Source organism: Trichomycterus rosablanca, chromosome 8 (genome assembly GCF_030014385.1).
Source record: "Trichomycterus rosablanca isolate fTriRos1 chromosome 8, fTriRos1.hap1, whole genome shotgun sequence".
Lineage (NCBI taxonomy): Eukaryota > Metazoa > Chordata > Actinopteri > Siluriformes > Trichomycteridae > Trichomycterus > Trichomycterus rosablanca.
Window position 1 is genome coordinate 31317020 of NC_085995.1, and position 18975 is coordinate 31335994.

The 18975-nt window shown below is 39.0% G+C and overlaps 1 protein-coding gene across 1 annotated transcript in view; it reads right to left on the reverse strand.

Annotated features, from left to right (window-relative positions):
* The window catches only part of si:ch211-269c21.2 (carbohydrate sulfotransferase 8), an 80301-nt gene that overhangs the window by 34116 nt on the left and 27210 nt on the right, over positions 1-18975 (reverse strand). The window contains exon 2 of the mRNA XM_063000046.1: positions 17433-17610. Coding sequence (XP_062856116.1) covers positions 17433-17592 — 160 coding nt within the window. The 5' untranslated portion in view covers positions 17593-17610. The remainder of the gene's footprint in view (positions 1-17432; positions 17611-18975) is intronic.

Below are 18975 nucleotides of genomic sequence, written 5' to 3' on the forward strand. Positions count from 1 at the left end.
ATCTAGCATAGAGACAGCTGTGCCACCCGAGTGTCCTATGTTTAATTTTTATTAATCAAGCTAAAATCAATCAAAAATGTAAATCTTTATTCAGGTCCTATGATCTGGGAAAACATATTGTGGTCAGATGCATTCCATTTGCTTCAATTATCCTTGAGATGTGTCAAGGACCTGACTGGAGTTCACCTGTTGCAATCTGAATTGATTGGACATTGTTTGGAAAATTAATTGTTGTTGAAAATGAATTGCTGGTGTATAGGGGGCCAACAACTTTCACTGCATTGTCAAAAACCAAATCATAATGTCTGTAAATCTCTGCAATCAAATTATGGCAGGGTATAGATAGATAGACAGGTCAAGGAAATAAAACAATATCTAAGATTTTGTGTTTCTATGACCACAATGGCCTCAATCGTTTTGAAATAGAAGACGGTTGGTACCACCATGAACCTTCTTAAATCAGACATCTGTGCAAGAAGGGCCATGGTCAGGGAAGTAGTAAAAGACACAACAGTCACTTTAAAAGATGTGAGGTAAATAACTAAATAACTGTATGACAAAATGACTAATGACAGCTTATAATGACTCTGACAACATGAAGTGTTATAAACTAAACGCAGATTTCCCACTTTTTAATCGTCTTTTAGGAAGTACTAACATATTGTTAGCCCTGGTTAGAGCCTGACTAGCAATTCTTTCACTTAGATAAGGAAACAGCAAGACCATGAAGCCATTTAAAAACTATAAAAGAATATTAAATCAATTCTAAAAGACATAGGTAGCTAATGGAGTGATTGAAGTGTGGTGTAATATGATCTCACTTGTATGTGTTAGGACTCGAGCAGCAGCATTCTGAACTCGTTGCAGGTGTCAAATAGCAAGGCTGTAACCATGATGTGAACACTGGGGCAAACCAACATCTGATTGGAATACTAACGGATACTAACTTTACACAAAGCTTTATTTTTAATTTTTACATTAGTATATATAAATATATAAATATTGGGGGTGGGGTTCCTTTTAATATTATAATCAAGCCTTGAAGCGACAATAGCATGCACTAGTTTCTCACTATCAGCAGGGGTTAGAACATCCCAAACCTTTGAGATATTTAGAATTCAGAAATAAGCAGTTTTAAAGATATTATTGGTGTGGTATTTAAAACTGAGCTCACTATCAATTATGACTCCAAGTTTCATTGTTTGGCCTTCAAATACATAGGATCCAGATAAGCCTCTGTGTCCTTGTTTGTGTCTCACCACCAACAATCAGAATCACTGTGTTCCGTCTGCAGGACATCCACATATTAATGTCACTTATGAGATTAAACAGTGAGTTGATACTCTTGCCAGCATTTGGTGCTAAGGAGATATAAAGCTGTGTGCCATCTGTGTACTGATGATAACAGATGTTATGTCTCCTAATAACAGTAGGCAGCGAAAGCATATAAAGGTTAAATAGCAAAGCCCCCAGGTTTGATCCTTGCGGAACTCCACAGGTAACTGCATGATTTTTTAAAGCACAGTTGCAGTTACTTAAATATTATTAAGGCCAGTTGATCAAGTAGAACTTCATGGTCAACTGTGTCAAAAGCAGCACCTAAATCTAACAGGAGCAAAACAAAGATGTTACCCTTCTCCACTAAGTATGCAAAAAGTCAAAGTGTATTAATACTTTTATTTGATATATATGTTTATTAGATTTAAAAACATTATGTGTAGCAAAAAAGGTCTCTTTGATTTTGTAAATCACTGTAACTGAAAATGACATTTAAGTGACATTTACTTTAAGGCTTATGATAAATGCATGACTAATTATTTAATTGGAACACAGTGTCTAACTTTTTCCCAAAACATTCTGAAAATGTGCAGGATGATTGTGCATTAAGTGCTATTTTAATTATTTTAGAACTAAACGAAGCAGGGTTTTAAACACTGGGTGTTGATGGATGTTGCATGTGTGCACTGATGGACCAGAATGCTGAAGAGGGATCAGATAAAAGATGCTTTTAGCAGAGCTCACCCTGGGTAAAGAGAAGGTGAGTGGCCTTTTGAAAGATATCTGATTCTGTTCAGTCCATCTGCCATGTCAGAATCAGAGCTACTAAAGCCTGTAAGGGACATCCTGATCTATCTTTTTTCTATTTCTCATATGATACTCATGTTGAAGTTCTTGTGATCTGGTCCTTACAGGAACTGGGCTAAGGAAGCAATGAAGACAATCTTTGCTATGTGTTTACATGCAAGAGTCCCTACATAAAATACAGTGAAAATGATTTAAAAAATATATACAAATCTGATATGACTAAAAACATTATTGACTGATTAAAAATACTGTGGTGTTTGCCCTGTGATGGACTGGCGCCCTGTCCAGGGTGCTTCTGTGTGCCTTGTGCCCATTGAGAGCTGGAAAAGGCTTCAGCACCCCCGCGACCCTGATTAGTATAAGTGAGTGAGTAAGTATTGGCTCTCAAGGTTAGAGCTCAGGGTTTCTAAGCTCATGTAAAAGGCATTTAAGCTGTGTCTTCATGACAAAAAAAATATAGGTTCTTTTGAGGCCAAAACAATTCATCATCTGTCATGTGAAGGGCTTTGTTCTACTCAATTCAGCTCCATACTCAGAGTACCGTACCGGCTGGTTTAACTTAGTTTCTGATTCTGTTCTGACAGTTCATGAAACACTTCAGTGCAGCAATTAAAAAAGTGTGAAAAGCCCCTAACTGTCAAAAGCAGCATAAGCAAGTCAATTTATGACTGTTAAACCAGGCTCATGCTCCACAGAAAATGTTCATGGTAGAACAAACTGTTCTAGGTATATGACTGATTAGGTTATGATCCTGAATACAGCTTCAGAAATTCATTGTGTTTAAGTCTGGTATGCAGACCAGATCTGCTGTGGCAAACCCCTATATACGGGAGCAGCCGAAACGAAAAAAAGTAAGCCGATAGTATCACTATTTATAAAAGTCGATTAAACGCCCACCTCTTACTAAGCCTACTTACCACACAGACAGGGGAATAATGGAGATCAGTTTGTGACTCTCTGTAAGCGGCACTCATCCCTTTGTGAACCTGCCTCGTGCAAGTAAAAAGAAGCAATTTTAAGCAGTCTAATACAAGAGAGATATGTGCAGACCTTATCATCAGTGTGCATGTGGCTAGAGAGAAGACGGCACACAGTCCCTGCTTATGCAGTTTCTTATGAAGTGGCTTTTCAACCTATTTTAATTACTGCACTGAGTTAGGTATAGCCCTTCTCGGTCTGGGTAAGGGTCTGCAGCAGTAGAAGAGATACAACTGTGTAACTGGATTCTACTAGATTGGGAGAAAAATGGAAAAATGCATAAATACAGTTTGTTCTACCTATACTTCTGTTCTAACAAAATGTTTACCTCTATAAGTCTCTCTGGATTAGGGCATCTGCTAAATGCTGTAAATATAAATGTGTGGTCAAAAGTATAAATTTCACAAGCCTTAATTTTTCACTTTAGCTATTAAGGCTAATGCAATACACAAATGGCCCTAATCAATCTAGGCTCTTTCCAAACTGCATAAACTGTTAATTCATTTCAAATAGTGACACCCTAATTTTTTTAAAACAGCATAATCTTCTTCTTTAGCACAAATAAACAAGTAGAACCTCTAGTATAATTACATTTATAAAACGGATAGTTCCAGTCCTAAAATCTGATTGGCTGAGCCGCATTCGAAGCCGTTGTAAAATCCCCGATGTACGCACACCTATGACCACCTCACATCATTCCATATTAATACGCCACTGAAAAGAAAAGTACAAACTTGGTTGAACACTATTTTAAGTCATGTACTATACATGGAAATGTCCAGATTAATATAAACAGTAATCCTAATCATTAAGCGAGTGTTTCGTCCAAGAAATAGTGTAATAGTGTTTGTGGAGGAATGTTTATTGCGAATGTTATTTTCGCCCTCATGTTGCCTAGCAACACTGTTAACGGACTACCTGATTAAGCGGAGGAATGCTTTTTGTAAGTGTTTTTGTAAATAAAAACATTTATAAATTGAACATTGTTGTATTTTATTATATTTTATGTTGACCGCCGTTTTATAAAAGTAATAAGCCACTCTAGACCGTGTGTTACTGCTATGATTTTATCATGGGGAAAGACGTTTTAGGCACTCCGCTTTGCGTCGTGCCAAAACATCCTTCCCCGTGATAAAATCGCAGTAACGCACGGCCTCTCGTGGCTTATTGCTTTGTTAAACTGTGAAATCCAGTCCATTATAGAATCTATCAGTCTTGCATCAAATGGTGAATTCCACAAGGTGAACACATTTTCAGGGATGGTGTGGTGTATACTTAACCCTTTGTGAACCTGCTTTGTGCAAGTAAAAAGAAGCGTTTTTAAACAGTCTAATACAAGGCAGAGAGATGTGCAGACTTTACCATCAGTGTGCATCTGGCTAGACAGAAGATGGCAAACAGTAGCTGCTCCAGCAGTCTAAAGAGCATGAGGCATTAATTCACAAATAAACCTGCTTATGCAGTTTCTAATGCTGTGGCTTTTCAACATTTTTTTGTAATTACTGCACTAGGTTAGGTTAGGTATAGACCTCATCGGTCTGGGTAAGGGTCTGCAGTAGTAGAAGAGATACAACTGTGTAACTGGATTCTACTAGATTGGAAGAAAAAGGGAAAAATTTATAAATCAAGTTTAAAATTTTGTTCTACCTATATATTTGTTCTAAATAAGTGTTTACTTCTATGGGTTTCTCTGCATGAGGACATCTGCTAAATGCTGTAAATATACACAGATCAGGCATAACATTATGACCACCTTCCTAATATTGTGTTGGTCCCTCTTTTGCTGCCAAAACAGCCCTGACCCGTCGAGGCATGAACTCCACTAGACCCCTGAAGGTGTGCTGTGGTATCTGGCTTTCGGCGGTAGACAGGGGTCAGAATGGGAACCCTGACTGGTCTGTGGCTATGCAGCCCCATACGCAACAAACTGTGATGCACTGTGTATTCTGACACCTTTCTATCAGAAACAGCATTAACTTCTTCAGCTATTTGAGCTACAGTAGCTCTGTTGGATCGGTCCACACGGACCAGCCTTCGCTCCCCACGTGCATCAATGAGCCTTGGCCGCCCATGACCCTGTTGCTGGTTTACCACTGTTCCATCCTTGGACCCCTTTTGATAGATACTGACCACTGCAGACTGGGAACACCCAAAAGGGCTGCAGTTTTGGAGATGCTCTGACCGAGTCGTCTAGCCATCACAATTTGGCCCTTGTCAAACTGGCTCAAATCCTTACGCTTGCCCATTTTTCCTGCTTCTAACACATCAACTTTGAGAATGAAATGTTCACTTGCTGCCTAATGTATCTCACCCACTAACAGGTGCCGTGATGAAGAGATAATCAGTGTTATTCACTTTACCCATCAGTGGTCATAATGTTATGTCTAGTCGGTGTAAATGTATGGTCAAAAGTATAAATTTCACAAATTATTCACTTAAGCTATTAAGGCTAATGCAATGCACAAATGGCCCTAATCAATCTAGGCTCCTCCCTCATTATAGAGGCTATTTTTAGAGACGGTGTGATGTAGGCTGGTGGGGCCAAATGTGATATCCAAATGTGATATCTTTTCATGGGGCCCAAAATCCCTGCAGCTTAAGAAGTGATATGAGCTACCAACAACCAGTTCTACTTTTCTAATAATCAGATAATGCAGCTCACATTATTGATAGTCTGACTTTCAACTAAGTTGACAACAAGAATTTTGAGTGTCTTAAAATTACATATAATCTTTAGAAATAACCTTCAGTGATTATAATGTCCTCTATTATACTAAAAAGAGAATGGGGTATATGAGTAACCATTGGCCTGACTGTGTCACAATTTCCACAGTTTGTTAGACCTCTGCTCTGCTCTGTAGTGGGTGGACAGAAAGTGGCCTTGAATTGAAATCAATTACTGCAGGATAGCTGGAGGAGGAGGAAGCCCGACAATGCCCTACCCTCTGCAGTGAGTGTGGTAACCTTGACTTGATCCTGATGCAAGCATTTTGGCTCACATTATGCAAAGAGGCAGTCTCTCATCATCGGCCTTAATAAAACCCCAAAAGCAATGATGTGCTGAAGTGTATCAGCAAAATATCTCAATATCATGAAGAAAAGTCCTCTGTATTTCCAGGAACAAAGTTTTAGGGAAATATTTGTGATACAAAAATAAAGCATGGTCATTTCTATGGTAATACAATGACTATTGTACAAGCCCAAATCAGAAAAAGTTGGGACAGTATGAAAAAGGGAAAATAAAAAATGCAGTGTTTCTTACATTTACTTTGACTTTTATTTGATTACAGACAGTTTGAACCCACGGTATTTCATGTTTTGTCTGCTCAACTTAATTTCATGAAGTTTTGAAAAAAAATTGGGACAGTAAAGCATTTACCACTTTGTAATGTTGCCATTCCTGATCACAACACTTAAACTTACTGTTGGCACAGACGATACCAAGCAATAAAGCATTTCAGGTGTTATTTTGTTGAATTATTCTTGCAAACACGTCGTAAGGAGTGCAACAGCACAAGGTTGTCATTGTCCCATTATTTATTTTTGAAATTCTTCACACATTCTCTATTAAAAACAGACCAGTCCAATATCATCTTCTTACACAATGAATGTAAGTTTGGAAAAATGTACTTTTCTGTCTCAATGCTGCCATCACAGAAGTCTAAATGACCTTGTGCCAAGGTCACTGACTTGTTGCTGATAACAGTCTGGATGGTCCTTTTTGTTTTTGATCTGGAGCACACATCCATTTCTTATAAAAAGAAATACTGATTCATCTGACCACAATACACGTTTCCACTGTGTAATGGTCCATTCCAGATGCCTCTGAGCCCAGAGAACTAAATGCTGGTTCTGGACATGGTTAACTTAAGGCTTTTGTCTTGCACAGTAAAGTTTTATGTGGCATTTGTAAATGTAACTCTGTATTCTAGTACATGAAAAAGGTTTGCCCAAGTAATCCATTGCTCATCTGGTTATATCAGCTTTTTGACTGGCCTGCCAGATTCAGGAGACACATTCTTATATTCGTCCTCCGTCTCGCCAATAATACATACAGCGCAATTAGCTATCGGTTAACTCATCGCTCCACATGGACCCTCGGGCAGCTGATTGCCTGATGAAAAAAACGTGGAAAGCAACAACGGGATGTAACAGAGACTCTAGCCCATTAAAAACTGGTACATTTAGTGTCCCGGGAGAGAGAATACTTTTTTTTTTGGATTTGAATATTAAAATAAAGGACAATCCCGGGTAAAAAAAAACAAAACAAAAACAGGACAGTTGGCAACCCTATTTGCAGGCTGTGAATATTTTTACAATATATTTGTGTATTCTGAATGCAAGCAAAGATGTAGAGAGGTTCGTGCACCCATTCAAAACACTTTAAACAAGGATGCTATTACTCTGCAACTCTGAAACCTGCATTACTAACAACATGTAGAAAGTGTGAACCTTTCACAGTCTAAAATTTGGTATTCACCTGCAGTATATAATCATCATCCCTTCCTGGCAGGCTTAGTGTTGAATGACCCAGTCAGTCTGACCTTGAACCAATCCCCAGTGTTACAAGAAAAGGTCTTTGTGCTAAGGTGTGCTAAAGTGTTAATGAGACTAGTGCGAGTTTTTCTATGCACTTCACCCTCTCCTCTATGTTTAGAGCCTCGGGGAGTTCAGTGTAATCAACAGCTTCAGCTTCACATCAGACTCAGAGGAGACAGAAACGTTGTGCTGTGATGCAGCAGCTATTCTTGACTTGCCTTGCTTTAATTAAGTGACAGTCAATAGAAACTGATGAACACTGATTTTCTGGAGATGCTGCTTTTTAATCACGCAGAGACTTTTCAAATGCTAACTTATTAATCATGGTGCTAGGGTTGTGCAGCAGTCTGTTATTCTAGTCCACCACTGCTGAGAGCTGGGTTCAAATCTCAGCAGTGCTTTCCGCTGGTTGGCTGTCTACACAGACATGATTGGCTATGTCTGATCGAGGTGTGTGACCGAAGCCCTGCGATCAATTGGCGCCTTGTCAAGTTGACACAAGTTTCATTTCATTTTACTTCATTTTCATGTTTTACCATCGCTTACCACCCCAGGAGGAGGAGTGCTGAGTCTGGTTCCTCTCAAGGTTTCTTCCTTGTAATTTTAAGGTTTTTTTCCATGCCGCTGTTGCCCTCAGCTTGCTAATGAGGGGTTTTTGGTCCTGCAGTCTGTAAAGTTGTTTTGAGGCAATGTCCATTGTTAAAAGTGCTATACAACACATTTGACTTGACCTGTTTTATTCTGGTCAGGGTTGCAGTGGGTCGGTCTAGTCCCAGCAAAGTCACTAGGTGCAATGCAGCAACACACCCCAGGGAGTACGCCGATCCATCATGGAGCCTTGGCCTTGGCCCATAGTATTGATAGGGATTTGAACCCTGGATCACAGTAGTAGTGGGCTAGCTAATTTACTGCTGGCCATCCATTTAGAATTTTAAAATATGGCACTATGAAATATACAACATATTTAATTATTTAGTATGGATTTTGAGTACACCAATCAGACATAACATTAAAACCACCTCCTTGTTTCTACATTCACTGTCCATTTTATCAGCTCCACTTCGCATATAGAAGCACTTTGTAGTTCTACAATTACTGACTGTAGTCCATCTGTTTCTCTGCATGCTTCATTGGCCCCATTTCAAAGTCTCTGACTTTACATTGGACCAACTAGGTAGGAGCGTCTAATAGAGTGGACAGTGAGTGGACACAGTGTTTAAAAACTCCAGCAGCGCTGCTGTGTCTGATCCACTCATACCAGCACAACACACACTAACACACCACCACCATGTCATTGTCACTGCAGTGCTGAGAATCATCCACTACCTAAATAATACCTGCTCTGTGGTGGTCCTGTGGGGGTCCTGACCACTGAAGAACAGGGTGAAAGCAGGCTAAAAAAATATGTAGAGAAACAGATGGACTACAGTCAGTAATAAACTGATACAATGGACTGTGTGTGTAGAAACAAGGAGGTGGTTTTAATGTTATCGCTGATCAGTGCATTTGTGTTTTTTTCAATCCACCCATTTAATACCTCGACCTCATCTAGCTATTTTTTTAAAAATACGTCAACAATTTGTCTATTTTCTTGCTGAGTGCTTAATTGAGCCATGATTGTTTTTTTTTATTTTACAAATTAACAAATGTATGGTTTATTGCTGAATAATGGTATACAAATTTGTTGAAGACTGCACAGATGCTAGATGGCTTAAGCTCAGAGCCCCCTAAGAACCTAATTCTCAATTGTTAACCCCCTTTAGTGTTGCTTTGTAGTGTGTTTGAGCCATTGTCTGACTGGGAGACAAACTTTCTTTCAGTTTAACCACCTGCCAGTCTACAGCAGGTTTTTAATCCTGTATTGAGCTATACTATGAACTCTCTTCCACCCTTAAATCCTGATTAAACTGACAGTCCCTAGTGAAAAGCATCTCCATAACAGTTTGCTTGCACCAAAATATTTTAACATGATAGATGTTGTTACCTGATATGATATGGTTTACCATATTTATACCACATGTATCACTTGAAATTCAAGCTGAAAAGTTTAATTTTAATCAGGCCACAGAACTGTCTGACACTAATAGTCTTAAAGTATGTCTTTCATAAATGGGCTTTTGGTGTAAAACCCTAATGATGTCCCCTATTGAAGAGTGATACTAATAGTGTCAGAGTAGCACATTTTTATTAGTTTGGTAAGTAGAGGGAGGTTTATTGAAGGGATTGGCACTACGTTTATTTTGACAGATTTAATGCTCAGCAAAGAAAACGAGAAAGTCCTGAAATACTTTTAAATGCTTGTTTTGACCTGTTTGATCTGCTCCTGAGTCACTGAACGGTTAGCTTATCCTGTATGTTAGGTGAACATTCAGAACAATTAGGTGTGCACTTAGGTGAGTCTTTACAGGCGTTCTTGTCTACATGCTTTGGAAATTTATTTTTTTTCAAATGCAGCACACAACTGGGTTCTAGTTTAATGAAAATCAGTGCAGATGTATGCACGCCCTTTTCACCCACCAATAGAAAGTAAGGCGCCCAGGTGGCGCAGTGGGATATTTTGCTAGCACACCAGAGCTGAGATTCTGAACTCAGTGTTGCCACCAGTCGGCTGGGCACCATCTAGCGGGCATAATTGGCAGTGCCTTCAGGGAGGGATACCGGACTATGTGGGTGGGGTCTTCAAACGCTGTGTAAGGACCCTGATTGGCAGACAGAGAGGCGCCTGTGCAGAATGCATGGGTGAAAAGGGGTTCCCCTAAGGGCTGCACGCAGATCGGAGGAGGCGTGAGCAGCAATATCGCCACCTTGACTGCAATCAGGGATCCCCCAGCAGCAGAAGACAAATTGACTACACTAAATTGGGAGAAAAATGGGAGAAAATGCATAAATACAATAAAAAAGAGATGCACACTTAGTGGAGCCAATTTCAGACTGAAGGTGTTTTGTAGTTTATTTATTATTTCACTGGGAAACACTGGGTGCAAGGCAGAAATACTTTGGACAAACAGCCTATCCATTGCAGGACTTCGAGCCTCCCCTCACACATATCACCAATCATTTTTGTGTAGAGGTCTGGCTGGCTGATAGCACCACTAGGGTATCAGCAGTGGTGGGCGAGTATAATAGACCACTGCACCACCTGAGCACTGTAGTTATATTACATATTACATGTCATGTTTACTTACCTTTTTACTTTATTCTTTTTTTCTTTTTTTCATCAACCACTTTTTCCTGGTCAAGGTGGCAGCAGGTTTGGTTCCACTGGGAAAGTTGGCACAAAGCAGGAATACCCTGGACAGGGCACCAATTCTTTGCAGATTCGAAGCTCGGATCTCAGCAGTACTGTTGCCAGTCAGGTCTTTACACAGACATGATTGGCCATCTCTAAGGATGGGATGGCTGAACAGCCTAGCCATTGGAAGATATACTAGGCAGTGTGCTCTCAGTGCCGGTTGCGTCAGGAAGACCATCCAGCAGAAAACTGTACCAAATCACATATACAGACCAGGATGACCTGCTATGGTGATGCCTAAACATGTTTTTTACAGACCAAATTGATTTTCCAGATATGTGATTAATAAGGTTATGAACGTGAATCCTGCTTCTAAAATGCATTGTTTAACTGAAACCACGGCACGGTGGCTCGGTGGGTAGCACTGTCGCCTCACAGCAAGAAGGTCCTGGGTTCGATCCCCAGGTGGGGCGGTCTGGGTCCTTTCTGTGTGGAGTTTGCATGTTCTCCCCGTGTCTGCATGGGTTTCCTCCGGGTGCTCCGGTTTCCTCCCACAGTCCAAAGACATGCAAGTGAGGTGAATTGGAGATACAAAATTGTCCAGGACTGTGTTTGATATAACCTTGTGAACTGATGAATCTTGTGTAACGAGTAACTACTGTTCCTGTCATGAATGTAACCAAAGTGTAAAACATGACGTTAAAATCTTAATAAAACAAACAAACAAACTGAAACCAACAAAGACTTCCAACACTTAATTTGTTCATTTGAACAAAAACACTGACTGAAACAGAATACTTAATGTAGTACAGAAAGTATCCTAACCACTTATAACCCTATGACTAGACTCTCCTAACTATGTATTAAACAGACATGTACTGAGACTGAAAAAAATTCCCACTTTTACAACTGTTTTTTAATTTAGTAAAATGAAAACAATAAATAAATAGTTAAAAAAGAACTGTGCTTCTCTATTATTCAATCCCTGATGTGTTAAATGCTACATTTACTTTAATTTTCTTGTTCTGTCTTTTTGTAAGACCTGTTAATGTGTAACTAATGAAATTTTAAATGTTTAGCATATGGTTGCACATTTTTCACTTTTTTAACATCTTCCCCCTGGGCTTTTTATTAATGAGTTTAGGGTAGAGAAAACATACTTAATGTTTGCCTGGAGCAACCGGCCATATGTTGCAGATGTAAATGAGATTAAAACACTGGATTATTACTTTAAATACATTACTTACAATACATTTATTATACTGTATATACTAATTTTCTAGTGTGGAATGCTTATTAAGCATTTGTGGGGTTTATGCCATGATATGTTTATTTGCATCACTGGCATCATTTCTTTTATTGGCATAAAATAATTCTGGACTGGTTTTATGTACTGTGTAAAGTGAGCTCCAGTGCAATTAAATTAGGAGGGGAGGCTGATGATAATAGCTTCAGTAATAATGTGGCTCTTTACTACAATATGCTACATGCGAGACTGAACCCAGTTGAGAAACTGAGAGCTGGTTCTTAAAGCTCTTTCACTGGGGCCTAAATGCTATCTGTTCAACACTCGTCTAATCTGACTCTAATGCTGCTGCATCTGACTGTGAGCCACACTTCACAGGAAGCTGATAAATCATTCTTTCTCCGTTAATTATTGAGCTCTGGGGTGTGGCACATCTGTCCCCTGTTTTATACCAGACACCCTGAGGATCTTTGGGAAAGAGTAATGAGCTCAAGTTGTGTCAGATGATTTTTAAAAGAATATAGACACAGCAGGGATCCAGAAATTGGGCAAAAAAAAACACATTTAAAAAGGCTCCACATTCCAAGTATGATTCACAAGGGCAATATTTGGCTGGCTGAGTATTCCCAGCTAGCTCTGACCAAGCTATGTAAAATCTGCTATTATGCCAAATGACATCTAGTGCATCTGTGTAGAGAATACAGAATACTTACTGGGGATATGGCCTACCTTGGGAGTGTCTATAATACAATATGCATTAAAATTGTAAATGTGCAGCAAGTGAAACCAGAAAACCAAAAATATATATATATATATTTTTTTTATTTGAGGCAAACTATAATACATATTGTAACAGAGTGGGTCACATTCTGCTACCGTTTGAGCCCCACACCTTTAAGATTACAAGAAATGAATTTGGAGGATGCTTAACAAAGGCAAAACAATGCCATGGCTAAAAATCCACTAAAGAAACTAATAACCAAATCCAAAAAGATCAAACTATTCAAAAAATCCAAAGAAAACCAAATCAAAATCTACAGCCCTGGATTATAAAGAGACTGGGGTTATAAAGAGACCAGGATTAAAAAGAGACCTGGATTATAAAGAGACCGAGATTATAAAAAGACCTGGATTATAAAGAGACCTGGATTATAAAGAGACCGGGATTATAAAGAGACCTGGATTATAAGAGACCGAGATTAAAAAGAGACCAGGATTATAAAGAGACCTGGATTATAAAGAGACCGAGATTATAAAGAGACCAGGATTATAAAGAGACTGGAATTATAAAGAGACTGGAATTATAAAGAGACCAGGATTATAAAGAGACCCGGATTATAAAGAGACCGAGATTATAAAGAGACCTGGATTATAAAGAGACCTGGATTATAAAGAGACCGGGATTATAAAGAGACCTGGATTATAAAGAGACCGAGATTATAAAGAGACCTGGATTATAAAGAGACCGGGATTATAAAGAGACCTGGATTATAAAGAGACTGGGATTATAAAGAGACTGGGATTATAAAGAGACCTGGATTATAAAGAGACTGGGATTATAAAGAGACCTGGATTATGAAGAGACTGGGATTATAAAGAGACTGGGATTATAAAGAGACTGGGATTATAAAGAGACCTGGATTATAAAGAGACCGAGATTATAAAGAGACTGGGATTATAAAGAGACCTGGATTATAAAGAGACCCGGATTATAAAGAGACCGAGATTATAAAGAGACTGGGATTATAAAGAGACCCGGATTATAAAGAGACCCGGATTATAAAGAGACCTGGATTATAAAGAGACTGGGATTATAAAGAGACCTGGATTATAAAGAGACTGGGATTATAAAGAGACTTGGATTATAAAGAGACCCGGATTATAAAGAGACCCGGATTATAAAGAGACCGAGATTATAAAGAGACTGGGATTATAAAGAGACCTGGATTATAAAGAGACCCGGATTATAAAGAGACTTGGATTTTAAAAAGACTGGGATTCTAAAAAGTTGACATGGTGGCAAATCATTGCAGTGCATGACGTTCAAGGTCGCACATGGACAAGGTAAGCGGCACCGCCTCACTTCATAGCAAACGGGCGCAACAGTCCAAAAAGCGGCTTTGCTGGGTATCATGTGAATGCAGCCATACTTTTTGGGATTGACTTTGACAAAGCAAGTGATGATGAGAACACAAACTGAACTTTAAATGTTAATGTGAATATGTGCAGGATTTGAAAAAAAAATACAAATGTTCCAAACATAATAATTCTGAGCACAGATTTTTGAGTGTTATTCTTTTAGTGAGCTTTCCAGCTTTTCTACACACTCAGCCATGCTTTTTTGTCTGCAGCATCCTAAATTAATTTTATGTTGTGTCCTTGTTCACAAGCACATACATTCATACATTCTTTTTATTGAAGCAGTTTATTACAAAACCTTCATTAGTTCAGTTTGCTGAATTAACAAAACTATCATCGTTTTAACATACTACATAACTACAACTAACAGGTTCATTTATTCTGCTCTCTCACTATTCAATTCAAAGAGCTGCATTGGCATGACTGCTACAATAGTGACTATACTGTATATATTTAGTCATATATATAAATGTATATATAAAGGAAATATAACAGATAATGAACACTATCTCTGTAAAGATCCATCAGTCAGCGTTGTGTGTGTGGTTGGGTGTATCAGTCATTGTCTCAGACTGTTGCAGGCAGGTGGATACATACTGTGCTGCCACAGTGCTGCTCTCATTTGCTTCATCCAACATAACGGTTAGTTTCTCATTGTTGGTGAGAGTGTGGAATTCAGGATGAGCTCCTCATATGTGATTTTATTTTGAATACTCTTTTTAAACGTTTTTTTCCACACACAATCTCTTTCTTTTATATACACACACACACACACACACACACACACACACACAAACAGTCAGTTTTTTGTTTATTTTTTGTTTTTGGAGCGGATTGAGGGTATTGGGTCTCCATTCTCCTCCAGAGTGGTTACACCGATTCAGTCAATAATAATTGACTTGATTCTCCCATCACTGGTCTGTCTAGCCCTAAATTGACAGATTAGGGGTTCTAGTGATTTCATTACTTTTTGTGCTATTTACTATTGAAAGAAATAAAAGTTGCCATTTGGAGCTAGAAATACCAATATTATTACATTACATTCATTGCTTGGCAGTAACCATTCCAGACATCCTGGGTGTACAGAGGCTGTGGAAATGACGGTGCTTCTTAAAATAGCATTTAGTAAAATGGCATTTTGTGTTTAAAAAACCTGCAATACTGTTGCAGTAATGTAATTCTAAAAATGTTTTTCTGCCCTCATTGGGTGGCATGGTGGCTCAGTGGGTAGCACTGTCGCCTCACAGCAAGAAGATCCTGGGTTCGATCCCCAGGTGGGCTGGTCCAGGTCATTTCTGTGTGGAGTTTGCATGGTCTCTCCGTGTCTGAGTCAGAGATGTTCACAAGTCACAAAATACAAGTCCGAATCACAAGTCTTTAGACTAGAGTCCAAGTCAAGTCACGAGTCAATATAATCTACACAAAACATATGTTGGAAACGTAGCGTGAAAATAAACAAATAACAACAGATTAGCAACTGTATTTTGCTGTTTTACTTCGTGTCTTTACTTTCCTACTCATTGTGCAAATGAATGTAATTTCCGTAACAAGTAGGTACCAGTTAAAAGCTTAAACTGATACGTTTTTTTTTCATTGCAAGACAAAAGCGCCCGATAAATCACGGCACAGCCCCAAAATCCAAAACACAGCAAAAAAATTCATAACCACTGCTTACCTTAGCTTATGTTCTTCCAGATGCTATTACATTTATAACCATGTGTTGTCCCATTAGATTAGATGTCCCATTAGATTAGATGGGACATTAGGTATATAATCCGTTAGTTTGTAAATGTGCTTATAATTAAAAATCTCCAAACTTTTCCCGGTTGTGAAGTAAAACACGAACTCGTTAGAAAGCCAATCAAGCGTTTCATTGACACATCATCTGTGTGACGCAAACTGAATAAATGCAAATAACAGCATTTCTTACTAAAATTAAAATCAGAAGGTTTGATTGGTTCAGAAAGCGGTCCTTCAACCATTAGTGCCAATTCTGTAGGGGCGTTCCATTTACCCCAGTTGTTTCTGTGAAGTGCACTACGTAGGGTATTCCACCATTTTAAGTGAGATTCCAATCCAAAGGTAATGAAAATTAAGTGAACTTCAAACTGTGCAGGGAGTAGGGAGCGACGCTTCAGCACTACGCCGGAAGCTGGCTGTAACGTTTACCCATTGTGTGTAATGCTGGTTAAAATAACGTTATTAGAGAGCACAATATTTATAATAGTAATAATTTTATTTATATACACATGCTAATGCTAGGGACTCATTTGTTTACGAGTCATGAGTTGAGTCCAAGTCATTTGACCAGAGATTCTGCGATTCTAGTCCGAGTCGCACGTAAGTCGCACATACAGAGACTTCGGATTGCGACTCCAGTCCCCATCTCTGGTCTGCAGGGGTTTCCTCTGGGAGCTCCGGTTTCCTCTCACAGTCCAAAGACATGCAGTCAGGTTAACTGGAGGTGACTTGTTTGACATTAAATTTGTGAACTGATGAATCTTGTGTAACGAATAACTACCATTTCTGTCATTAATGTAAATAAAGTGTGTAAAACATGATGTTAAAATCCTAATAAATAAATAAATTCTGCCCTCATCCTTGGATTTAGTCAAAACTGTATGGAAAGTAACAAGGCATTTGACTTTTAAAGGCACACCCTTCTCTGTAGTTAATATCATCCAGAATAAAAACCTAGAACAACATAAATGGTTTTACATTTCAACAAAGCTTGATAAGGACCAGTATTTTGTAAAGTGAAAGGGAGGGGGAAAGCACATTTCACCCGAATGTGTGTAAAAAATGAGTGTAATACAGTATTACTTCCTCTCTCAGTAATTGGCTGCTCTATGTGGAAATGTAACCTGAGCTCATATCTGCTACATCTATAGGCCCAGCAGGGAGGATACACTGATTTAACCCACTAGACATGCCAGAGCATGCTGCATGCTGGCACTTCTACCAAAATGAATATCTACAAAGTTACAACAAGCCCTTTAATGCAGTGTGAAAAATGAGCACTGGGATTTTTGCAGTGGATTCTAATGAATTACTCAGACACATTTGGCAGAAAGCAGCATATGGTGTTGCTGCATTAGCAGTCGTCTGTGCAATAAGCCGGGATGTAGTGCTCGTTACTTATAAAGGAAAAGCAAGCGAGTACGTTCTGCTAGGACAGCAAATGAAGTAAAAATCTGTGAAGTTTGGACAGACCTGGAATCTGCTCGTGAAGGGTTTCTGTGAGGTCTTGTAGGTGCAACAGGAACAGCAGACCTCCTATGCTGAAGAGCAGCAGGAGCAAGAAAGTGTAGGGCAGCTTTGCGTCGGCCAGGCGCACACACCGTCTGCCTGCGTCTACCACCCTAGAGCCCATGGCCTGTAAAGCTCAGCCCTAACACACACATACACAAACACACACACACACACACACATCTTGTTAACATGGAGTTATGAATCAAGGAAAAATATCCAGAAATTGATTCAGAAAGTTAGAAAGTTCTACCCGCACAGTCCATCACAAACACATTCCATATAACGGTATATAAAAATCAGATTACAGTATGCAAAGTTAGAATTTTATAAGCCAATCACACTATTATAAAGGCGGGGCATAGAGCATAGAAAGCAGACTGCATACATTATAAGAAACCTGAATAACAGTTCAATGTACAGGGCCGATCGAACAGCACACAGGTAAAATATGCTGGACTACTGTGCTATTAGCATATCAGGATAGTTTTTACATTTTTGGCATCTTAGCAGGTGGGGCTTGAACTGGCAACCTTCTTATTACTAGTCCAGTATCTTAACCATTAAGCTACGACTGCCCTTTTTTGGTAGAAGACATGCAGGCTGTTGGTGTCAGATTCGCTATTTTCAGTATGTTGTATGCCAAGAACAGGAATTCGAGGCTTTAGTGGGCACAGGCTCACCAAACCGTGAAGTAAAATATTGCATTGTCTGATATATCTTGATTTCTGCTGTGACATACAATGGTAGGGACAGAATTTGACATAAATAGCATTTAATAATGGTGTAAGGAATATTTTTGCACACTTTGGATTCCCTAATACTAAGTAAGCATCATCTTAACTGTGTGGAACTGTTATTTTTGATTACTGCTCATGGAGCAGTAGCTTAGCTGTTAAGGTACTGAACTATTGATTGGAAGGTTGCTGGTTCACGCCCCTCCAACACTAAGCTGACACTGTTCGGTCAGTGAGCAAGACCTTTAACTCCATTGCTTGTATTGTATTCAGTCACAATAGTAAGTTGCTAAATGCAGCTACTGTGAATGTACACATTCATTTATGGCTGCTGTATCTTATAACAGCTAGTTCCAGCATGATAATTCATTGTCACAAAGCACAAGTCATCTCAAACTGGTTTCATTAAAATGACAATAATTCCAATATACTTTAATGGCCTACCAGTAACCAGATCTAAATCCAATAGTGTACTTTCGGGATGTGGCAGAACAGATATTTGCAGGATGTCTGAGTATCAGACAAATCTGCAGCAGTTACCTTATTGAATATCAAAGATCTTATTTCAGTAAAATTTAAAATAACACTGAGTGCACCCATACAAATAATGTGCTGTTTTATCCATCAGACTGCAACCCCTTCTTACTGAGAGAGAGAGAGAGAGAGAGAGAGAGAACAACAGTAGCAACCTGGCAATGGTGGGGCTTGAACGGACAACCTTCTGATTACTAGTCCAGTACCTTAACCACTGAGCTACAACTGCTCTTTTT